This window comes from Micromys minutus (genome assembly GCF_963924665.1).
Source record: "Micromys minutus genome assembly, chromosome: 18".
In the NCBI taxonomy this organism is placed as follows: Eukaryota; Metazoa; Chordata; class Mammalia; order Rodentia; family Muridae; genus Micromys; species Micromys minutus.
Window position 1 is genome coordinate 33,245,147 of NC_137953.1, and position 24,031 is coordinate 33,269,177.

Consider the following 24,031-nt stretch of genomic DNA (forward strand, 5'->3'; position numbering starts at 1 on the left):
TGATGCTAAACCTGATGACCTGATTTTGATCCTTAGGACCTTCATGGTGGGAGGAGAGAACCAATCCCCACAAGTCCTCTGACCTCCATAGAAGCTCTGCAGCGGGTAATGCATAGTAACATGAATCAACAATGTAATAAAAAATAAGAATCTCACGATCATCTTGGATAGATACATGGACCCTTTCTCAAAAAATGAAAAAACATATACCATGCTCATTAATGATAATGAATATTTAAGGATTATTCAGCCTGTTTGGAAATAAGTCTTTTCAATATACCTTTGCACTGCTTGTATAGACTCAGGACCTAAACACAAAGGCATTTGTTTTATGACTTTATGTTTCTAAAGTGATTGTGATTTCTGAAATACAAAGTTAAAGCAAGGATGGAAATAATTTCCTGTTCCCTTTCACTTACTAGGAAGTAGGAACAATGTTTTTGTATTTATTATTAGAGTGTGGAAAACAGTATATTGTCTAAAATCTGTACATTTGTGGACATGGTTATGGTACTTTTGATGATTCACTAGATTTTAACCTACTTAAAAATGCTGCATATTGTAACAATGAACAATTTCTTGTTTGTTTTTAAGACTATGTTTAGTTCCAATCGTCAGAAAATTTTGGAAAGAACTGAAACCTTAAACCAAGAATGGAAGCAGAGAAGGATACAGCCTGTGCACATCATGACTTCTGTGAGCTCATTGCGCGGGACTAGGGAGGTTGGTTAACACAGTGTTGCAACAATTATCAACATATTTGCTTTCTACTTATTGGAATGTTTATTGCTTATTGAGAAGAATTCAGACTTCAAGATATCTCTCTTTCCTTGCTACTTGTTTCAGTTGTATTAGTGGCAGCCTTACTACACTACTAATTCTTTTAACAGCTCCCTGTGTTTTAGGATGCTTTGGCTATTTAGGCATACTAGACTTAAAAATAATTTTGAAATCAAATTTCTTCCCTGTCTTCTTAATAAAAATTAGCTATGTTGTAAGAAATATTTATTTTTATATTTTTATTTTTTATATTTTTACATTTATATTTTCTATACTTATATTTTTATATTTGTGATCTAAGAAAGCTTTTTATTATGTATTTTGCTTAAAGACAGAATTTTAAAAAATTTAGTGTTCTGAGATTGGCATTTTCTACAGTTACATTTTCTGAATGAGGAAGATCTTAATCACTATTTTCAAAGAAAGGCAAAAAATAAAATAAAATCTGGTAAGAAAAGGGAGAAATGTTATAATTGTATTATAATTTCAAACAAAAGTCCTGTGGTAGAGTCAGTCTATTATTAAATATCTCATCAAAACATATTGTCAGCAAGATGGTAGGGAGTGGCAGAGATCTAAACAGAAGAGAGCTATTTTTTAGGATTTTGGTTTGAACATTTCTGTTTAGGTGCCTTGTTTTATATATGGAAAGTGTGTTGAGTATAAACTGAAGGGAAAGCAAGTGATTTGGAATTAAGATTATACTATTGTAGTTCATTTATGAATGCATAAACATAGAGATTACCTGTTTATTCTAAAGTAATTATTTCAATGAGTATTTTAAAATATAACAAGCCATAATTTGCTGTTTTATGAGGCTTGTGGAGATTGTGTGACACATAGGCTTCAAAGGCTTCTGTGATGATTTGTGGCATTTTCACAGATAATACCATGTACATGATCCTAATGGTGATGTTCATGGTGGTGTGGTCTTGGTGAGAATACATGATTTGGGAAAGTTCCTACTTCTTTATAGGTTTTAGGTGACAAATTTTTAAAGTCTGACTTATAATTTTACAAATTTATAAATTATAAGTTTACATATAAATATAAAGTTTACAGCTTTATACTGATACCTTCTGCATTATGAAAATCAAAGAGTAGAGATTGGAGGTAATAGCTTTTATTATTATTTGAAGGGTGAAAGAGGTACTTTTCTATGCCTTTGCCTATGAACATTCTAAGACAGGGATTTCAGGTAATTCTTTTGCAAGGTTTATTTGTTTAAGATTTATTTTGAATGGGGTGTGGTAGCTCACATCTGAAGCAGGTGGATATCTATGATTTCAAATTCAGGGTTATATAGTGAGACAACACCCCATCTTTTAAAAAATGCTTATTTTATGTATATGAATGTTTGTCTACATGTATGTGAATGGACTATGTGCATGCCGTGTGTCTATAGAGACCAGAAGGTATTGGATCTCCTGGAACTGGAGTTATGGATAGTTATAAGCTACCTTGTAGGTGCTAGGAACTGAACCCTGGTCCTCTATAAGAGCAGCAAGTACTTTTAATCACTGAGCCCTCTCTGTCCCATTCTTAGTCTTGTGCCTTTTTAAAATTTTTGAGTATTTTATTCAGGAGTACTGTCTTTACATGGTTTCCATTCCTCTTCCTCAGCTTTTCCCCATTCCTTCAAAATTTAGGAGTTCTTTAATTACCCCTCCCCTCTCTCACTCACGTGCACACATACACACACACATCTTGCTGAGTCCATTTAAGTTACTTGTAGATATATAGGTTTTGAATATTTTATCTCAGTAATTTTGATAAAGAATAAAGACTTCACATTTTGTCCTTTGTGGAACATTTTAAGCATATATATACTTGTTATTGAGATTCAGAAATAATCTAAGTAACCTTGGCCACAGAATTTTAATTCTGAATATATTTCCTTTTTTAAAAGGTTTTTATTTTTAATTCTGTGTATATGTGTCTGTGTGTGACTGTACATGTAAGTACAGTGCCTGGGGAGGCCATAGAGGGGATCAGATCTTTTGGAGCTGAAGTTACAGGCTGTTGTGAGCCACTTGACATGGATCCTGGGAACTGAGTTTAGGGCTTCTGTAAGAAGAATCATAAAGGCTCTTAATGATTGAGTCAACTCTTTAATTCCTTTATTCATTAAAAAAAATATTTCTGACTTGAATACAGTGAAAATAATGTTTTGATTTTTTTTAAGTCTTCAGTTAATCTTTTAAAAAATTATCCAACATCAAGATCTCATTAAGCAACACCAAATCATGTGGCTGTTTATTAGAATAGTTTCCAAGTGAATGGCTTTGTCTTAACAACTAGAAAAACTTATGAATCTTCAGTGATTTTAGCCTTTCTTTCCCTAGATTTAGTAAAAAAAACATTGGTATCATGATGATCTTCCTAGTGTATTTCTTGTACATTTGGCAATTTTCCCCCACTAAAAACTATAAGGTATTTTTTCTTAAGTGGTTTGTTACTGTGTGTTTTTGAGATAGGATCTCGCTATCCAGGCTGCCTTCAGACACAGAGATCCATCTGCTTCTGAGTTTTGAGTGCTGGGATTAAAAGTGCGTGGCACCATGTTTGCCCTGGATTATTTTTTATGTGAATTTTATTTTTTATACTGTGACTGCTTTGCTTAGGTAATGCCTATCTGCTAGGTAAGTGACATGATAAGTAATTTAATAAAATAATCTCCCAGTATATTTCTATGACAGTAAGATATATTTATAAGCATCTGTGTCTTATGAAAAGAGAATTTTGGTATGCATTTAAATGTAGAGTTGTTTGCAATAGAAATAGCATTAGATGTATATAACGACTCATATTCATAAAGAGTTTTTAAATTTTTGGACTCTTATACGTAGGTTTACTCTTAGTAATATTTGAAGTGATTAAAAAGATTTGCTTATTGATATTTACAAGTGATTTTAAAAAAATAAAGTTCTATTAAAATAATAGAATATGTAACCATTTTTGTTGAAGACAAACTAGGTCTGTTTACATGCAAATACATACTTTACTGCATGGCTTATTGCCTTGTAATGCATATTACTCAGGTGACTGTCAAGAGAAAGTTCTAGTTAAAATTTATATAAAAAAGAAAATTCCTAGTGCACCTAAGGTGCTAGCATTCTTTATTCCCTAAATATTGTCATATAGCTACATTTAGCACTCTGACACATCCTTAAGTTCTGTATAGTAGCATATTTCTTGTAAAATTTGAGAACTCAAGGTGGGTTTTTTTTCCTATTTTTTTCAGTTTTTTAATTGAATATATTTTATTTACATTTCAGATGTTATGCCCTTTCCCAGATTTCCCTCTGTCTCCCCCCATCCCATCCTCCCTCCTGTGAGGGTGAGAACTCAAGGTTTTAAAGTTAGTGTGGTGGTAAAGCTTAGTCCCAGCAGCTCAGCCCTGTGACTGTGGCAGTCCCTGTGCCTGCTGCTTCACAGCTCTGCTCTCTGCTGCTGCTTTGTCCATGTTTCCAGTTAAGCATGTACTACTAGGCAAGGAAAGACCATTTGAGAGAAGCTTCTTACTGGGCTTAATGTGTGTACATTTGTGAGAGTCAGGACAACTTGTGTGAGTTAGGTCACTGTGTGTACTCAGGCTTGGTGGCAAGTTTATTTTACCCTCAGAACCAATTTACAGGCCTATTAATAGTGAGTTTGTGTAATCAATGTTTACTACCATCTGCTTACTATCCCAGGAGAAACGGGCCCTCTCATTTGTCTCACTCCTACTAACTCTTTGCGGAAATGCCTGTTTACCTTTATTATCAACACAGGATATTGTTAGACTGAGAAATACAAATTGTGTTAGTTTGTCTTAACTCAGTGAAGGTGAGTATTTATGTGAGTGTGCCTTGTACCTGAGAATCCAGAAGAGGATGGAGGAGTCCCTGGAACTGGAGTTACAGAGAGTGTGAGACAGCACGTGGGTGATGAAAGCCAAAATCACATCCTCTACAAGAGCAGCCAGTAATCTTAACCATCTAGAGATCTCTTTAGGCCCCATTGTTTTAAACTATTTACCTTCCCTCCTCTCCTCCCTCTCTTCCTCCCCCTTCCTCACCCCCCCTACACACGTGTGTGTGTGTGTGTGTGTGTGTGTGTGTATGTGTGTGTGTGTGTGCGTGTGCGTGCGCGCTTGCGCTTGTTCGTGTGCTTGCCGTGCACTTGAACACCTTGCATACTACTGAGTGTTTTAAATTTTTTATTTTATGGGTGTTTTGTTTGTATTTATGTCTGTTCATCACTTGTGTGTCTGGTGTCCCTGGAGGTCAGAAGAGGGTGTTAGGTACCCTGGTCTGGAGTTTGGATAGTTGTGGACTACCATACAAATTCTGGGAATTAAACTTGTGTCTGCTTAACTACTGAGCCATCTTTCCACCTTCACTTTGTTTTGTAATTGGTCATTTTGGCATTTGGCCAAAGTTACATTGGGATTTAGTTTTTTTATTCTTTACATTTTTCATTTTGATATTATAGCTGATATATTTGGTTATACTTTATTCTTTTTATGTTCCTCAAGGGCTTAAAAAGTCTTCAGGATTATAAATGACACATCTTTTAGTTTTCTGTTTTTGGTTTTGTATTCTAATAATCACTTAACTCCTAGGAATTTGCACTGCATAAATAGTGAGTGGAGGTAGGGTGGACCTTTTTTTTTTAGCTGTCTTGTTGCTTCAGTACTATGTCTAGTCAGTCAACAGTAGAGAGTACTTAACTATCTGTTGGCAAAATTAGCAGAAGCTGCTGCACTGCAGGATCTCCTGTGCCAGAACCTAGATGTAGTTCACTCCATGGTTACGACAGCCTTGTCTGGGTTTAGTCTCTATTGCTCTGTTTCTTTCAGTTTTTGAAATAGATTCGCTGCTGTGGTTTGTAGATAGTGTGAACTCATGTAATATTGTGTTCATCGTTTAGTTTCTTTCCACAGGACCATTTTTTTAAGACTGCATATACACCCGCTTTGGTGCCCCATTGTGTATCCTCTGCCCCCTTCCTGCTTTCCTCTTTTTTGAGTGTTTTAATTTATACCCCTCTTCGCTCCATGATTTTAATTTATGTTTTGAGACAGGGTTTCATAGTCTGGACTCACCTTGAACCCTTGAAGTCCTTATTCTCCTGTCTCTATCAAGTAATGAGACTATAGGTATATGCTACCACGCCCAGCTTTTGGAGTATTTTGTAGTTTATGTCTTAGGACTGTGCTTTGTGATCTTCAGTGTTGTAACAGAACTGGTTTTTAGCAGCAGAGCATGTGATGAAGGGTAGGTATACTTTACCCTTATGGGTCCAGTCAAACAGATTGTCTTAAATTTTACTGTCTGGTAAGTTTAGGATCATTGTTTATGATCCCTTCATTTAGGGTCAAGCTTCTGAAGGAAATGCAAGGAAGAGTGTTAAGAAGCCTAATTGGTTATGGTTCTCTAGAAGAACAGAACTTATGAATTAGTTTGACTATTTGTCTATGTAAAGGGAAAGAGTTATTATAATGATTTAACAGGCTATGGTCCAGCTAGTCCAACAATGACTATTCACCAACAGAAGGACCAAGAATCTAGTAGTCCTGAAGAAGTAGGCTCTCATGCCAGTGAAAGAAAGGACTTTCTTTCAGCGAGAGCAAGAATAATCAAAGAGAACAAGCCTCTTTCTTTCATGTCCTTTATATAGGCAGCCAGCAGAAGGTGTGGCCCAGATCAAAGATGAATCTTCCCAGCCCAGAGATCCAGATTAGAAGCAGGTCTCCCCAGTTTAAATAATTTATTTGCGAAAAAAATTTCTCACAGGTAGGCCTAGCCGTTTGGGTTTTAGTTAATTTCAGGTGTAGTCAACTTGACAGCCAAGACAAGCCATCACAAGTCTACCCCTTATTAACCTGGCATACAATCATATCTTTTTATATTATGCTTAATTTCCAAATGGAAACAATAACCAGGTCACATTTACACCTAACATGATATAACTATTCCTTATGCATTATAAATTTAGAATAGGTGGCAGTGAATGAGGGACATTCTTTTAGGATTTCTCACTTAAAATAATGTTCACTGGTAGTCTCTTAATTGATGCTACATTTCATGATAAATTGAGGAAAGAAAACACAAATATCTTTACAGTCTAAACAAAATATATCAAACACTTATGTAAGTGATAATTTTTATCTCTGCAAATGGTTGTGAGGCTTTAGCTGGCATTTATTTTTTTATACTTTTACTTGACTCTTTGTGAATTTCAAATCATGTATCCTAATCCCACACATCTTCCTGTGTCTTTGTACCTGCCCTCCATCTTTGCAGTATCCCCACCAAAAGGAAAAAATGGAAACTATAGTGTGTCACGGTGTGTTTTACAGTATGCCCATTGTCAAATGTTCAGTTTCCACTAAAGCCCAAGCCAGCCAAGAGCTGTCTCTCAAAGGGAGGATTGTTGTCTGCAGATGATGGTAGATCCTTGTTCCAAAATCCAAAGTGTCTTCTGTAATTCACCTATAGAGGCCTGCCAACGGTCCAAACAGCATCATCAGCCCTGCTGGATTATACGGTCCGAATGGTAATATAGCCTGCACAGCAGCCTGGACCTGTTAAAGAGCCTTTTCCTGTTCTAGACCCCACTCAAAGCTAGCAATTTTCTGAGTCACTTGGTGTACAGGCTAGACTGACATCCTAGTGTCTCCAGAATCCGTATAGGCCCACTAAATGTGTGCTTCTTTCTGGGTGGTGGAAGGGGCTAGATGCACTAATGTATCCTTTATCTTAGAATAGTCCTTATGCACCATAAAAGTAGACTCCTAAGAATTTCTCTGAGGTAAAAGGCCTTTGAATTTTGGCTGGATTTATTTTCCATCCTTGATTCACATGTGTTGCCAACAAGTCAAAAGTGGTTGCTACTTCCTGCTCACTTGGTCCAGTCAGCACAATGTTGCCAATAGTGAACCAATGTGATACCTTTCGAAAGAGACAAATGATCAAGATCCCTTAGAAGTAAGTTATGATTCAGGGCTGGAGAGGCAATAGATCCCCCAGGGAAAACTCTAAAGGTATACTGTTGGTCTTGCCAACTGAAAGCTGATTGCTTCTGGTGGGCCTTATGGACAGACAGGTACTGAGAAAAGGCTATTTGCATGCCATATACCAGGAAATGTGTTGGTCTGCTCAAATAAGGACATTGGTGCAGCAGCACAATCAGAGTTACTACCTGATTTAGTTTTAGATAATCAGCTGTCATTCGTCTTGTCCATCTGTGTCTTCTGGATTGTCCAGATGGAAGTTAACAGAAATGTGGTGGGAACCACTATTTCTATAACTTTTCATGTCCTTGATAATTTCTGCAGTTCTTCCAGGGATGTGATACTGTTTTTGATTAACTGTTCTCTTTGACATAGGCAACTCTAAAAGATTCCATTTACCCTTTCCAACCACAATAGCTCTCACTACACAGATCAGGGAACCAATGTGGGCATTCTGCCAGCTTCTAAGAATTATCTATTTCAGATATACATCTGGGACTGGTGAAATAGCCAAAGAATGGGTTTGGGGATGTATTGTACCTAGTATGAGTCGGACTGCAGCCAAAACTTCATTAACTACCTGACCTCCATAAGGCCCTACTGCAATTGGAAGGCCAAACTGCTTCTTGGGGTCTCTTGGAAGTTCATAACCAGTATCCAATAAATAGAACCTGTGAAATCTGACTGTTTCCTTTCCTTCAGTGTACAGTCAACCTTGTAAAAGGCTGTAAGTCCCTCTGAGAAAGAACTGGAAAATGGTTAACAGTAAAACACTTAGGTATTTTATCAAGATCTTTCTTCAGGGGAACCTGGCAATCCCTTTATTCAAAGGGCTCTGATTTGGCAAACTGGCTCAAGTCTAGAAATTGGCTTATGGGCTGATTTTCTTTTGCCATGATCCAATGTAGCCTTTATTAGTTTGAGTGTTTTTCTGCTTACATTGATCAAACAAAAGTGCAATAGGTTTCTTAAAATGTTTGGATGTACAACGATTGATTAGCCAGTAGCAAAGGTCTATATGAGTCATTCCACCATAAAAATCAGATTGCCTGTGTTACTACCCATTACAGGTTAGGCCATTATACATTGTTTTGTCTATTCTGCCCAATACCATAAGTACAATCACATTGCCTTTGGTGATTCAGTGCTGCTACCTGGCCCCATGCTAACCGCAGGGCCCAACTAAACTCACTGAACAGCAGTGCTTCAGATTCTCAGGTCTAACACAAGGAAAAGGACGACAAAACTCTTCAAATGTGCTGGTGCCCCTCTGTAGAGCCCCTCTGTAGATTTAAGGCGATACATGGTTGGACAGTAGATAGGTGGGGAAAGGTTGAGGAGCAGAAATGGAGACAGGAGGCGGAGAGGAGATTGGGAGAAGAATCAAGATGGAGCTGGAGAAGGAGGATCTAGATTCAGGTGGATGTAATTGGCGATAGGTAGATATGAATATTTTTAAGTGTTTCTACAGGTCCTTTTATCTCACATAGAAGGGCAGTTTGTATCTTTGTCCATTGGATGTAATCTTATTGTGTAGAGAGTTTGTGGATTGAGAATTTAATATATAAACCTGTTCAAAAAGTTACCAGGCTTTAGAGTCATATTTGTGCCAGGTGGTGGAGGAAAGGAACATGCCGGGGCTGTTGTATCCACCCAGGACAGAAGCAACAGGGCGGGCAAAGTGGCCTGCCTGGGATGGAACCTCATGGAGAGTGCAGCTTGTAGACTGAGTGACAGTCTGTGTGCTCGGCTTCACACTAGAGCGGCATCCATGGAGTGAGACCACGGGGGCCGATAAAAGGTTAAGCCATCCTTTTAATATTTACCGTAACACCTCTCGCCATTTTTGCTCTCACAGGACTAGTGAAGGTCATGTATTCTGGGATTTCCCAGGAGGATTAGATCTTACACAGCATATACTTGGGAATCTGAGGGTTCAAAGTTCTCCGCTTCAATAGGGTCCTTCCACATATCTCCATACCAAGTATTCTTTACCAGTTAATGCCCTTAATTTTAACATCCTCTGAGGCTGGGACTTGAATTTTATTTGTAGTTTAGTCAGTCTTATAATACAGGCTTTGGTTTGATTTTCTGTAACTTGAACTTTATGGCTGTTGGAGAGAAGATCTCTTCCAGGGCATACTTAGAAACCTTTATCAGTGGTTCTTAACCTTCCTAAAACTGCGGCTCTTTAATATACTTCCTCATGTTGTGATAAGCTCCAATTATAAAATTATTTCATTGCTACTTTGTACATGTAATTGTGCTGCTGTTATGAATTGTAATGTAAATATCTGATGTGCAGAGTATCTGACCCCCAAAGGAGTTGCCACCCACAGGTTGTTGAAATCCACTACTTTAGACTGTTTATGTATATCTGAAGTTGGTTAGTTTTATTGCTAAATTCATTGTTGTCCTTCATTATATTCTGAGGTGCTAGAAGTTGATTAATTTTATTATGTAGTTCATTCTTTTCTATTGTCAATTTATTCAGTGTCGCTAGGGACAACTGACCAATGTCATCTTTTTCCTTATTTTTTCACAAATTGTCCAAAGTTTTATATACAGAGTCACCAAATCCATTGTCTCTCACAATTGGTGATTCAGAATAATCAAATATATTTGTCTTAGCTTGTAAAATAGTTAATATCATGGGCTTTTATCATTCAGGGCTCTCTGAGCTTCCAGGAAAGGCTTCAATAACTAGGTGTTGACAAAGTGAGATGCCTATTTCAGATAGACACTTAACAGATTTATCCTTAATATTTTTTTGCTCTAGAATCACTTTGGTACCAAAATCTATCAGAGTTCAATGGGTGGGTGGGTGGGTGGATGGCTCTATCTATCTATCTATGTGTCTGTCTATCCATCCATCTAGATTTATTAGAATGTTTTACAGACTATGGTCCAGCTAGTCCAACAATGGCCATCTACAAATGGAAGGTACAAGAATCTAGTAGCCTTTAAGTCATTGAAACCTGATGATTCAGCTGGTCATTAGCAGACACCTGGATCCCGAAGAAGTATGCTCTAATGCCAGTGAAGGACTCAAGATTCAGGGAAAGCAGGCAAAGAGAGCAAGTTTTCTTCTTCCATGTCCTTCATATAGGCTTCCAGCAAAAGATGTCTATATTAAAGGTGGATCTTTCCACTCAAGATCGGGATAAAGATATATTTATCTTTATACCCTGAAGGTCAGGTTTAGAAGTGGGTCTTCCTACTTGAAATGATTTAATAAGGAAAAAAAAATCTCTCGCTGGTATACCCAGCCATTTGGGTTTTAGTTAATTCTACATGTAGTCCAGTTTACAACTAAGACTAGCCATCACACTAATCCTCCTGAAACGCTGCATATAATCTCATTACTCAGGAAGCCAAGGCAAGGTTAAAGCCAGTCTGATCTTAATAGAGAATTCCATGCCTGCCAGGACTACACAGAGACCCTATCATCTCAAAGCAAAACAACAACAAAACCACTCTCCTCCCTCAACACACTTGTGTGCACATACATGCGTGCGCGCGCACACACACACACACACACACACACACACACACACACACACACACATGCACACACATCCTGAAATGCTGGGTACATTTCTGCTAGGAAGAAGTGTAAGAGTGACATTACATGAAAGTGAAATCTATGACAATAGCCTTTTGTTACAAGAGAGTTTCCAGTGTGTAAATGCTTTTTGACATAAATGTGTAATGTCAAATATGGAAGCAGTTTACAATCTGGAATAGACTGTTGTTTGTTTCATTAAATACTTGCATGAAGATGTTAGGCCCATTATTTTTATTTCTGACCCTCTTGTTTGAGAGACAGTTTTTCTCAAGAATGTCCCCTTCAGTCTTCCTCCTTTACCCTTTAAACTGGTTATGAAACTCTTGCTGTTGAGCTTCCTCAATACGTACTGCTTAACTCATTTCTTTTTTTCCCCCTTCCTGCTTCCCCAAAAAGCAGTTTTGACTTTAAATGTGTATACTGCCCTTACCACAGGCCTAGCTAAGTAAAAATTTGGATTTTCTTCCCTTCTTTCCTTAAGTCCTGAATAAAATTAGGGTAGTTTTGAAAATAATCTTCAGCTTCTCTTTGGGGTTGATGATAACTGATGTCTCCTCCTTACTATTTTCTAGGCTGATAGCCTTCCTGAGTTGATAGTAGCTGATGCCTTTAACTCACATTCTCTTCCGGGGCCACGGCTTTTCTGTTTTTTCTTCATTGTTCTCTCATGGAGAAATAGGAGTATGTTTGGAAATATTGACAGTTCATTGTGTCTAGGTATGAACTAACTAAATGAGCCAGTGAGTTTCCAAGAATGTATGGTCACAACACTGGTAGCTAATGTGATATAACTCCTGGGCACTATTTTGAAGATGGGCTTAACTGCCCTCATGCTAAGGATCATTCAGAGGTGGGATGGCTGTTACTCTCATCCTTTGGGATGTCCTGCCTAAAATGGGGAATATTTACCTCATAGAGTAGTGGTGAATTTTAAAGTCAACTGTGTTAAAGTCTCTAACATGATGCTTGGCACAAAGTAGGGTATGTTAATTTTTCTCCCTTCCCTGCAGGTTATTCACCTGCTCTCCCTCTACGATTTTCCATAACACAGTTTTTACTTGGAACCCAGTCTTCTGCCAAGAGTCTCAATTTGGTTGTGTACTCCTACAACTACTATTTTTGGCTTGGCTTCCTCTCCAGCCACACAGTCGCCTATTGTACCAGCTAGTCGATGTAAGTCTCCAACCTCAGAGGAACCCTGTTACTTAACAGTAAGCTGTGTTTCTCTGACAGTGTGCCATCCTTAGTAACTTGTTTTTCTTTACCATTGTTGAATTATCTGTAATAATGTCTTGTATGATCCTGAAATTGGAGCTAGAATTAGAAATTTAAGTTGCTAAAGTAGGCCTCCTAGAGGTAACATGCTCTGGAGACTTTGTAAATAAAGGTGCTAAGTAACTGGAAGTTTTGTCTGTTTTCTGTAAGTCAATACAGCATTTCCTAACTTGTTGTACTGGCAAATGCTGCAGCATTTCAGTATCATTTTATAGGTGAGAAGGGCATGGTTGTAGCATGACTAGAGGTCATGTGGGGTAGCTCAGGTTCGTTCTCTACATAGGCGTTCTCAGAGCTTGGAGCGAACTGAACTTTGCACCAACGAGAATCAGCAGACATAGCCTGTTGATACCATAAACTTGTATTTTGAGATGCTGCTAAGTGTTGTTTTGAGGTAGAGAGGTAAAACCATACATACATACCTTTCACCTCAGATGTCCTTACCCTTACAGAGCTTGTGTTTCATCCCTTGGTGACTTGTGGATGACTCAGAATTTTGAAGTGATGGGTACCAGAAATGTGGCAGAGATATTGAACTCAAGGTGTCATTTGTGCTATAGCCTGTGCCTTCCTGTTTTCTGTGCTTCTGTAAGTTCCCAGCTTTCATTTAGTAGAGCCAGAAAGTTTTCTGTAAATCAGTCATCCCCTTATCTAGTGGTTGAAAGAAATACTTTCTGTCTTGACTTACACAAAGGTCACCTTGGATTCATATCCTAACAACACAGGTAAAGTCAGGGCTGGAGAGCCAGTCTCTGTCTCTAAGCTATAAAGACAGCTTCTATGTAGGATTAATTTATCCCTACCAAATATAAAAGTTAATAACTTTTAATAAATAAAAATTGTTTTATAGTTAAGATTATTGGATAGTCGGTAATGCTTTAATCAAAATCATTTTCATACTTAAATTTACCTAGTTAGGTTAAAGGAAAGGAAGATGTGCTAAGGATTGAGTAAGAGGAGAGTTGTTGGCAATACCCCTGCGACCTCTCTGGGTCTAGTCACATTCCACATAGCAGATACTATAAGGCTGCTATAGCGAATCTTCCTTGTGAGCTTCTGACAGCAAGAACTAAAGCACAATAAATTAAAGTTCTTGGATATTATAGTTACACTCAACTTTTAGTCCTGCCTTCTAAATTTACATTCTTACTAGGAAGATTTAACTTCTGTCCTCTAGTCCCATTTGTGGATTGTGATGTTAAAATTACATTATAAGGTCATAACAAGAACTATTTATGATCATGAATATAAGCACTTACTTAGCATGGCGGCTGGAACATAGTATGTTCTCAATGTAGCAAATGGAGGGATGACAATCTGTGTGAAGCCTGTTAGTAGGGAAGAGAACATTAATAAGCCATTCACACCTTATTTACTTGACTTTGAAGTTATGGTATTGTTATTTTTACTTTGTCTTTTTGGAAAACACATTAATAGACATCACTACCTTAGTTCTTTGGAACTGTTTGTCACTTTCACTTTTGTTAGGAAGGAGACATCTTTGTGTGGCAGTAGGCACTGATAGTCAGAGTACCCAAGAAGGTATGTAGAACTAAGGACTCTACACATGAGGTACACATGAGTACACATGTAGGCTTATGTGCCCTGTGTGCTAGTCTCACCTCATCCAGTCCCAGTCTTGCCGACTTGGATTACACACTACACAAGTCTCAGACTCTGCATATTGTGTATACATATGTGACTGTTACAGGTTCATTTTATTCTCTTCTATTTTTATTAGTTATAGATCATCAATACATATGAGGTATTTTTGAGGCAGCCACGGAGGCTTGACATTTGAGAATCTTAAGAAAAGCTGGATTCCTTATCAGGTTAGAAAGCAATGTAGTTATTAGGGCACAGATTTTTACCATATTAGAATCAAAGTTCCAAAAATTTTAACAATTTTTAACCAACATATTTGTTCAAGTCACTGTGATAAGAAGGCATTTTGTCACAGTGTAATTAGCAGTTTTCCCTCTGTGACACAGAAAAAATAGTGTGCTATGAAATCTGATAGAGTGCCTCAGTTGTGAGACAGGATTCCAGTTAGATTACAGTTGGGTAGTCTGTCTTGCCTTGGGCCAACAGTTCCAGGAAGTAGAGACTGCAGGAGTGACCAAGGCTACAACAATTTCCTCACTCAAGCCCCACACCCCACACCTATAAAGGGTCACAACTAGCTTTGCCTCCTGGTAAGACCCCTCAGTTTCTTCCTCTGGAAAGAAGCTGTCTCTCGCTATGTATATTAATAAACACAGTTCTATCTATTGTTAGAGGTCAAATACTGTCTCTTTCTGACACCCCAGAAGTGTAACATTAATCATTATTATCATAAATGGTATGAAATGACATTTTAAGGAACTAGAAGGCGTGTTATAGAGATGAAGTATGGCAGTGGGTCGGAGCAGTAAGCAGATCAGACTTGCTGTTTACACTCCAGCTCTGTGTGATTGAGCAAACTGTCCTTTCTCACTGCAGAGTGGGGCTAAGCATCTTCAAATAGCATCTCATAATAAGTGATAAAACATTTACTGATAAAACATTTACTGTGCTTAATGTAGTACTTTACATATGAAGTTAGATGTTATAGAGTCGGTTAGAATATTTTTCCAATGAAACTCATGTTATTCTTTATTATTAGATAATATTATAAAATATGACATTTTTAAAAAGCAAGAGAAAAGATAAGGTTGGATATACCATAGCATTCTCAGAATCTTTTAGGCTGAGGCAGGAAGATTGTGATTTTGAGGACATCCTGATTGACAGATTAAGGTCAATAAAAGGCTCTTATCTCAAAGAGAAAGGTACGTGTAATTGATAATCTTAGGACATATTTAGTATGTGTGATATATTCTAACCTATGTGCTTGAGTGGTGAGAACTAAATATAAACTCAAGTGTTTAGAGAAAGCATGCTGCAGATCAGACTTCTGAGACTAATGAATAACTGTTAATGGTAAGTATGGGAAAGGCTGAAGGGGTTTCAACGCTTACAAAAGGTGGAGAATGTCTAAGGAGACATCTTAGAGAAAAAAGGATTCTTTTGGATTTTATGAATAAAATAAAAATTAAAAAATTAAAATAAATTATTTTCAGAATTAAGAATGAAGCATCTGTCCACGGTATTATGACCGTTATTAACATTTTTTATTTTTAAGAGGATGTTTTTATTTATGTTCTGTTTTAGTGTTCAGTGACCAGTGACTTGGATTTTCCAGCACAAGTCATCCCGTTAAAGACCCTGAATGCAGTTGCATCGGTGCCCATAATGTATTCTTGGTCTCCCTTACAACAGAATTTTATGGTATGTAAATAATGTAGCTTTTGCTTGTTTGATTATGCATTTAAATAAGAAACCTATTAATTTTTTTGTTTGATAAGGAAAACATTTTTTAAAAAGCCATCAAAATGATAGTACTTGGCTTGATTTTTAAAAATAGTTAAAAGCTATTTAATGTTTTCTGCATTCTCCACAAGAAAAGTTGAAGTAAATACATTTAAAGATGAAGTTGATAGTTCTTACTCTCTAAAAGTACCCTCTGACCTCACCCGGATTTTCTTTCCATTTTGTTAACTGAAAACTTCTCATCACACAGTTTTAGGAATAGGTTAAGATAGTGGCACACCTTTAGTGTGAGGCCAATCTGGTCTGCATATCGAGTTCCAGGACAGCAGAGTTACATAATTGAGACCCTGTCTCAAAAAAGTTTGTGTGTGTGTGTTTATAAATTACTCTCAGCACTAGTTAAAGTGCTCATATTTAATTTTTTATGGGAACAGAATGAAGGAAAGCATAGCAAAAGAAATTGACGAGTATATTCTTGACTTGTATTGTTAAATAAAAATACACAGTTTGTGGCTAGGGAGATGGCTCTATGCATGTGTGCACAAAACAGTCTGGCATGGCGTTATATAAGAATATATACAACACGGGGGAGGTGAAGAGAGATAGACTCCTTGGCCAGTCTAGCCTAACCTAATCAATAGTCTCTAGGCCAAAATAACTCAAGGTGGATAACCTCTGGGCTTCTACGTAGTCACACTCACACAGCCTTAAGTAATAAAACAAACCACAATCACTGTAGCTTTATTCATTTGATGTATATAATAAAATATTGGGAGAATTTCTTGATGAAGTTATAGAATTGCTTGTTAGAGGTTTTTTTTGTTTTTGTTTGTTTTTTAAATAGTAAATATTTATAATTAGTGACTTTTCTTACACTTCTAACAGTGGAAGTTAAAGGTAAATTTCAGTTCTTGTGAAGTTGAAAAATGTGTGCATTTAAGGCTTTACTAAGAAATACTGTAGTTGAAAACCATTCTGACACCTTCAGTGAGGATTGATATTTTCAGATTTGTATTGTGGACCTTTCTAAGCCTACCCCAGCTCTGAAATAAGGACACAGAGACCTGGTTCTATTCATCTAAGTTCTGCCATATGACTGGTTGTCTCTCCCCAGTTTCCTATGTCCGACTTCCTCAGAGTCTAGGTGGTGATTCTTCTTGTGCCTGACTTACTCAGAATTTCTCGCTCTGCTGGTGTCCCACCATATAGTCTACGTTTTGCTATAGACTTTTATTTTACCAATCAGAAGGTACCTTAGGCAGGCAATGAAGGACAGAGACACATCTTCACACAGTGCATAGAAACATTATCCCTGCACAGATTAGAATTGTGAAAGAGTCTTAGGGTGTTGTTTGTTTTGTTTTGTTTTTTTAAGTTGCTATTGGGAAGTTTAGATCATTTCTAGACTTTCCTGGTAACTGACCAAAGCAAATTAGGTGAGTATTATGGCTAGCATATACTTTGGGGAACAGATTGAGAAGACATAATAGCCAAATACTTAATTTTGGCTTACATTCAAAGAACTAGACTCACTTAGTTTCGATGGAGGCTGTGCATCCAAAGTGAAATTAAATTTGAGATGAGTGTGCCTATGTTCTGAACCTGAGCAGGATTATACCATTAAGGTCTGCATTTTTTCTTTTATAACTCGGACTTTGCTTTTATTTCTTTATTTAAATTTCTGATAACAAACTCAAAATTTGTTGTCTAGTCATGATTTGAAAACATTTAATCTTCCTATTTCTTAGTTGCTTTATGTGTTTCATGGCCTTTTTCAGTATGTGCTTTTCCTTTTTATTGTTATCATAGTCGGAGCCTAGGCTTATAATTCTTGAAATGTTCTCTTTGTTCTCCAGTGAGTATTTGCCAATGTGTCCTGTTTTTCAGAGTTAATTTTCTAAAACTCACCATTTAACCAATACCTTGTTCAAGGGCTTTTTTGAATAAGCCTATTCTAACTTAGTTTTTTTTTTTAACACATACTTCAGGACCATCCAGTCTTGTATAGTTGCTGTCATGTATATGGTTGTATAGTTTTCCTTTTATGTTTGCTTTTTGTCTTTTGTGTTCTCAAATATTCTAGTCTCCCTACATTTTCTTTGATTGTCTCTTCCCAGCTATTTGTTACACTTTAATGTATGACTTGTTCATGAAATTATTGAAATACGTTCTGTTGCTGTAGCTATTTTGATTTTACAAGTATAAATCCTTTTGGCGTAGAATGACAAGACCGTGGATAATCTTTCATATCAGTATCAGGTTTCTTGTTGTTGTGATAAAACACTAAGACCAGGACAACTTATAGATGGAAGAGTTTATTTGGGCTTATGGTTCCAGGGGGCTAAGAATCCACCATGGCAACCAAAGGTGTGGTGGCTGAAACATGAAGCTAAGAATCACATCCTTAACTAAATCACAAAACTGGGGAATTGGGGGATGCCAACTGGAAGTGAAATGAGCTATAGTTACCACTGACATACTTCTTCAAGCAAGGTTGTAACTGTTAAACCTTCTAAACAGTGCTACCAACTGCGAGCTAAGTGTTCAAACACATGGTCCTATGGAGAATGTTTCTCACTCTGCTCACCAGAGTATCCCTAGATTTTTATTGTAGTGAAATTTTAATTCTTAGACCACCAAATAAAGTTTTTAAAAACTCTTTGTTGATGAGTATTTGTAGTTAATATGGATAAGCCAAGCCACATTTCATCAATTCCTTCCATCTGCAATAGGATTTGTATAATGTAACCTGTAGCAGTTTCCTTTCTTAAAGGTTCCTAAAAGAAGGGTTGCATATTAGATTAAGTGTAGTGGCAAAGACAAGTACTCATGAAAAATGCTGTTTTTAGTCACCTTCATTAACTTTATTGTGTGATACTGGGAATTAAGCTCAGTCTTCAATATGCTGAGCAAGTGTATTCATTTAATTCTCACATTGAGGGCTTAAGTTTTATGCATGTGTACTATGTACTATATTATACATAAACACACACATACATATGACAAATGTGTGGAGGTCAGAGGATAACTTGTGGGAAGTTAGTTCTCGGTCTACCACATAGGTCCCAAGGATTGAATTCTGGTTGTCAACTTTGGCAGCAAGTGTCTATACCTGCTGAGCCATCTCTCTGGTCCTCATAAATTTAAAAAAAAAAAAAATTCTCATTTAAAAATTAGAATACATCTGGTTTGAATTTTTTTTTTCCCTTTTACTTTTAGGTGGAAGATGAAACTGTTTTACATAACATTCCTTATATGGGGGATGAAGTTCTAGATCAGGATGGCACTTTCATTGAAGAACTGATCAAAAATTATGATGGAAAAGTGCATGGAGACAGAGGTGAGCTATATGTACATTCTCTTTAGTGGGGAGGGTTTAGTTAGGGTTTTCTTGTTGCCATGACTGTGGTGACTCTTAAAAAGGAAAACATTTAATTGAGGCTTGCTAACTGTTCAAAGGTTTAGTCCATTATCATCATGAAAGGAAGCATGGTGGCACTGGGACAGTTATGGTGCTGTTGAAGGAGCCTAGAGTTCTACATTTGGATGGCAGGCAGCAGAAGAGTAACACTTAATGCAATACTAACTTTCTGGGGTGCCTCCTTTTATCCCTTAATATATATTGGAGGTTTCTGCCCCATTTTTGTTCCTTATAGTTTCCAGTAACTGTGACATAGAAACAGTCTAAATTTATTTATTTACAGGCTGTAAAACTAGACTAGGCAGATTTTGAGCTCTTCTATATCCAAATGACAGGCCCTGTATATTTTCAGTTCATATTTTAACCCAATTTGCTTGGTACCATGTGTGTCCTCAGGACCAGCTTTTTCTGACCACGTGCTCATTTTCCATCCAGCCTCCTGGAGAGTTCTTTCTCATCTTTCCCTTCCTTATGGTCTTTCCTGAAATCTTCTTTGATTATAAGTCCTGCCTTCTTCTCCTTCTGCCTAGTCATAAAACTCAGCCATTTATTGATCAATCAGAGATTATTGGGGAACATTCTTTGCAGTACCTATGCTAATACAGTGTCTCAAGATCAGGTTGTAGTTCAGGACCAGGGCACAGAATTCAGTTTCTGAATTCATAGCTCACAAGACTAACCCCAACAAACACTGGGGCCTGGCTTAACCACCTAAGACCTCAAAGCCTGCCTCCAGTGACACACTTCCTCTAGCAAGGCCATGCTTACTCCAACAGTGCCATACCTAATAGTGCTACTCCTTGTGGGCCTATGGACACTTTTTATTCAGACTATCATAGAAGGGTTTGTTAAAGAATTAAGGTTTGTCAAACACAGGTTCATTTAAAAAAATTGATAATAAAATTAACTTTTGCAGTTGACTATAGAAAGCTAGTTTGGGCTTACAGGCATAAATATTTAGTGTTTCTTTAGTTTTTCCATTTGAGGATCTTATTTGCCACTTGGTAATCATCAGAAACTGGTTATAAACTCTAGCAGCAACAACACATAGATTTTATGGGGATAGAGTGTGTTTGGTAAGCTTCCAATAGTGAAGCTAAGTTTAAAGTTCTGTTTATGAGTCATGTGAAAATTAGTTAATCAGAATCCAGTATTCAGGTTTCTGTGTACAGGGGACTCTTGATACCTGAGCAAAGGGAGATCTGGTCATATTATAAGAAAACAGGTTTGAAGTAGTTAAAGCCACAGGTCCTCAAGGATTAAGGGAGTAATATGCTGTGGACCAGGTGGAGAGGGGTGATTTCTGAGAAGGCAACAGATACTAAAGGTAAATGCTGTTTTCTTGGCTGTGAAATCGATCTTGACTGTCCTTACCTGCCCCTGAGGTCACTGTGCTGATAGGCCTTCAATATTCTTCCAGATTTGAAAATGTATACATAGATTTTTGTCATTACCCTTTTCTCTCTGTTTCTGACATTTGGCTTTTAGAATGTGGATTTATAAATGATGAAATTTTTGTGGAGTTGGTAAATGCTCTTGGTCGATATGATAACGACGGCAATGCTAGAGATGATTCTGATGAAAGCAAAGAAAAACAGAAAGACCCGGAGGATAGTCGAGATGGTCGTCGAGATGGTATGTTTAATACTAGTTTTTTGTTTGAGCCTTTTTTTTTTTTTAAGTATCAGGCTAGTAAGATGGCTCAGTGGGTAAAGTTGTTTACTACCAAGCTTGATGAATCGAGAAAAGAACTGACTCTTTTAAGTTGCCCCTGATCTTCACACTAGTACACTGTCATACAATACATGAAAATAGATGTATTTTCATATATGGTCCCCCTTTTTGTTAAGTGTTATAGCTTAGTAGTATGATCAAATATATTCTCTACAGCATTCCATTCTCCACTAGAGCTTCTTTGTTTTCTTTGCCTAGCAAAAGGACATAATACTTTTTTGAACTTTGCTGATCAGTTATCATAATTATCTTTATACTAATATCATATATAGCATGTGTAAATTGTATACTAACTTCATATATTCCAGCTTATCCTCCCATAGCTCTTCAATGTAGATGTTGTTTTCAGCTTCATTATATATTGGAAATGGGTTTAGAGAGGCTGAAGGCTAAGGAACTTAAGATTGCAATATTGGGAAAAAGTAGAATCTGAGCCTCAAATTGGTGACTGAGGTCTGACTCGAGAATTGTGCTATTGCTTCTACATTTGTTAAGTGTTACTAGAAAACAGTCCACTCTAGAGTAGAGCTTATAATGCTGTCTTCTACTTAGCAAGCTTGCTATCAAGACAGCATTGCAGAAATTAGAGGGAAAATTGTAGTTTCAGAAGATACGTATTCTTTATAACAGAAGCTCATCTTAGGAATCAATAAGTGATTGCTAAGTTCTTTCATGTGGTAGACAGATCTGAAAGTGGATTAATGATCACACAAAGCTATTAGTTTCAAATAATCAAAATTTGGGGCCTCTGTCTTCTTGTACTCTTAACATATCATACTTGTATATTTTATTTGTCTTTCTAGTATTTGACAAGCCTTTTCATTAGAAGTAAGTGATACAGGGTTTGGTGATGCCTGTAATCTCAGAGCTTGAGAATGAAGGCAGGAGAGTCGGAAGTTTAAGGTTATCCTTTGCTACGTAATGAATTTTATGCCATCTTGGGCTAAACTAGGTAAACCTTTTCCACAAAACAAAATAAAAACCCCAAGACAATGTAAAGGGTCGTCCTTGTCAAACTAGCACTTGGAGTCAGGCTATCGAGGTGGACTGGTAGGTAAGAATGCTTTCTGAGCAAGTCTCGATGACCTGATGTCGATTTCTTAATTCCGTAATGGAAGGAGGGCACTGGCTCACAAAAGTTCTTCCCTGACTTGCGCATGAGCACACATAAGAACACACTAAAAATAATAATCATCAACGGTTCAAAGTCACCCTGGTCTACTTAATTATAGGCCAACTAAGGCTACACAGTCAGAGGCCTTGTCTCAAAGATTACTCCCTCCCCACAAAACCCCTAAAAGTGTGAACCAAAGTGGACAAGTTCTTAGAAAATCAGCTTTGTTGAGATACTGTGATACAGAGAACATGAAATTGAAACTCGTTTCTTCTATCTCCCCTCTTATCACAATTCACTGTTTAGATAAAGAAACTTGCCCACCTCCTCGGAAATTTCCTGCTGATAAAATATTTGAAGCCATTTCCTCTATGTTTCCAGATAAGGGTACAGCAGAAGAACTGAAAGAAAAGTGAGTAAGATTTTTTTTTTTTTTAATTTGGGGGTGTTGTGCATGTTATCATCTTGGTTAATTATTTCAAGCATTCTTCTCCCCCCTGTGTCTCTCTCTCTCTGTCTGTCTCACAGACACACACACACACACTTCTACTGTGTATTAGAAAAAAATTTAGTTTATATTGAGTATACATGAGTATTCATGCATGTTATATGCCTGTGTACAATTTATGCTGGTATATTGTAGGAAACCTTTTCTGGGTGCTGGTAGAGATTTTAATAGTTAATCTAAACTAATGTAATAGCCTCTTCTGTGACATACCTCGGTTGTATTAATGAGCTTGATTCTAGTTTCCCATGTATATACAGGATTGGTTCTTAGTGTAAGTAAAGATTACTGTAGGTTAGGTGTTTGTTGAGTTTAGATAAGATAAACTAAAAAAAAAAAAAAAAAAAAAAAATCAAACTCATGGAAACCTTTTCAGAAACTTATTTTGAGAAAAGTGTTTTTTTTTTTTTTTTTTTTTTTTTTTTTTTTTTTTTTTTAATGTTTTACTTACTTACTTTGTTTGCTGTCAGATATAAAGAACTCACAGAACAACAGCTCCCAGGTGCTCTGCCTCCTGAATGTACCCCAAACATTGATGGACCAAATGCCAAATCTGTTCAGAGGGAGCAAAGCTTACATTCATTTCATACACTTTTCTGTCGACGGTGTTTTAAGTATGACTGCTTCCTACATCGTAAGTGCAATTATTGTACGTTTTCGTTTTCTATCTTTGTTGTTGAAATATGTAGTAAGACAACCTGCTGTCAGTTATCACAACCAAAATGTTCCAGCCAATCTTACAGTGAAGGCTGACAACTATCCTACTTCCCTGTACTTTGACTTTTACGTTCTTTGAGGATTTCTCTGACATCTTTTGTACACATTTCATTCCATTCACTGCTTCCCATTACTTAAAGGTCAGTGACTCTTCACAAGGCTGTCTTATAATTAAATTATTATAGCAACGGAGTTCATAGCTCAGAGCAATATTACTGATATTTATGAGCAAATTTTAAGTTAACGAGGTGGTGAAAAGGCATTTACATAAACAATTTCTTACCTATTTTATTTCTTTTTGATCCTCTGAGTAATTGTTTCATAAGTACTTTATATTTTACTACAAGTAAAGCATAAAATATTCTTAATGTCAGTATGAAAACTAATTTTTTTCCTTTGACATTCCTAGGAAATGAGTTTTCTTAGTAAAATTTCCAGGTAACTGGAATTTGTTTTGTTTTTTGAAATAGGGTCTCACACTCAGTATGTAGCTGAGATTAGCCTTGAGCTGTTGATTCTCATGATCCTTTTGATTCTCCCACCTCAGTCTTCTGTGCTTTGAAACT

General features: G+C 36.9%; 1 protein-coding gene across 2 annotated transcripts in view; it reads left to right on the forward strand.

Moving 5' to 3' along the window:
• The window catches only part of EZH2 (enhancer of zeste 2 polycomb repressive complex 2 subunit), a 55,837-nt gene that overhangs the window by 15,708 nt on the left and 16,098 nt on the right, over positions 1-24,031 (forward strand). For both annotated transcript variants that reach the window (XM_080931999.1, XM_080932000.1), the window contains 6 exons: positions 595-696; positions 15,816-15,932; positions 19,194-19,314; positions 20,884-21,030; positions 22,550-22,655; positions 23,219-23,382. In XM_080931999.1, coding sequence (XP_080788125.1) covers positions 595-696; positions 15,816-15,932; positions 19,194-19,314; positions 20,884-21,030; positions 22,550-22,655; positions 23,219-23,382 — 757 coding nt within the window. The remainder of the gene's footprint in view (positions 1-594; positions 697-15,815; positions 15,933-19,193; positions 19,315-20,883; positions 21,031-22,549; positions 22,656-23,218; positions 23,383-24,031) is intronic.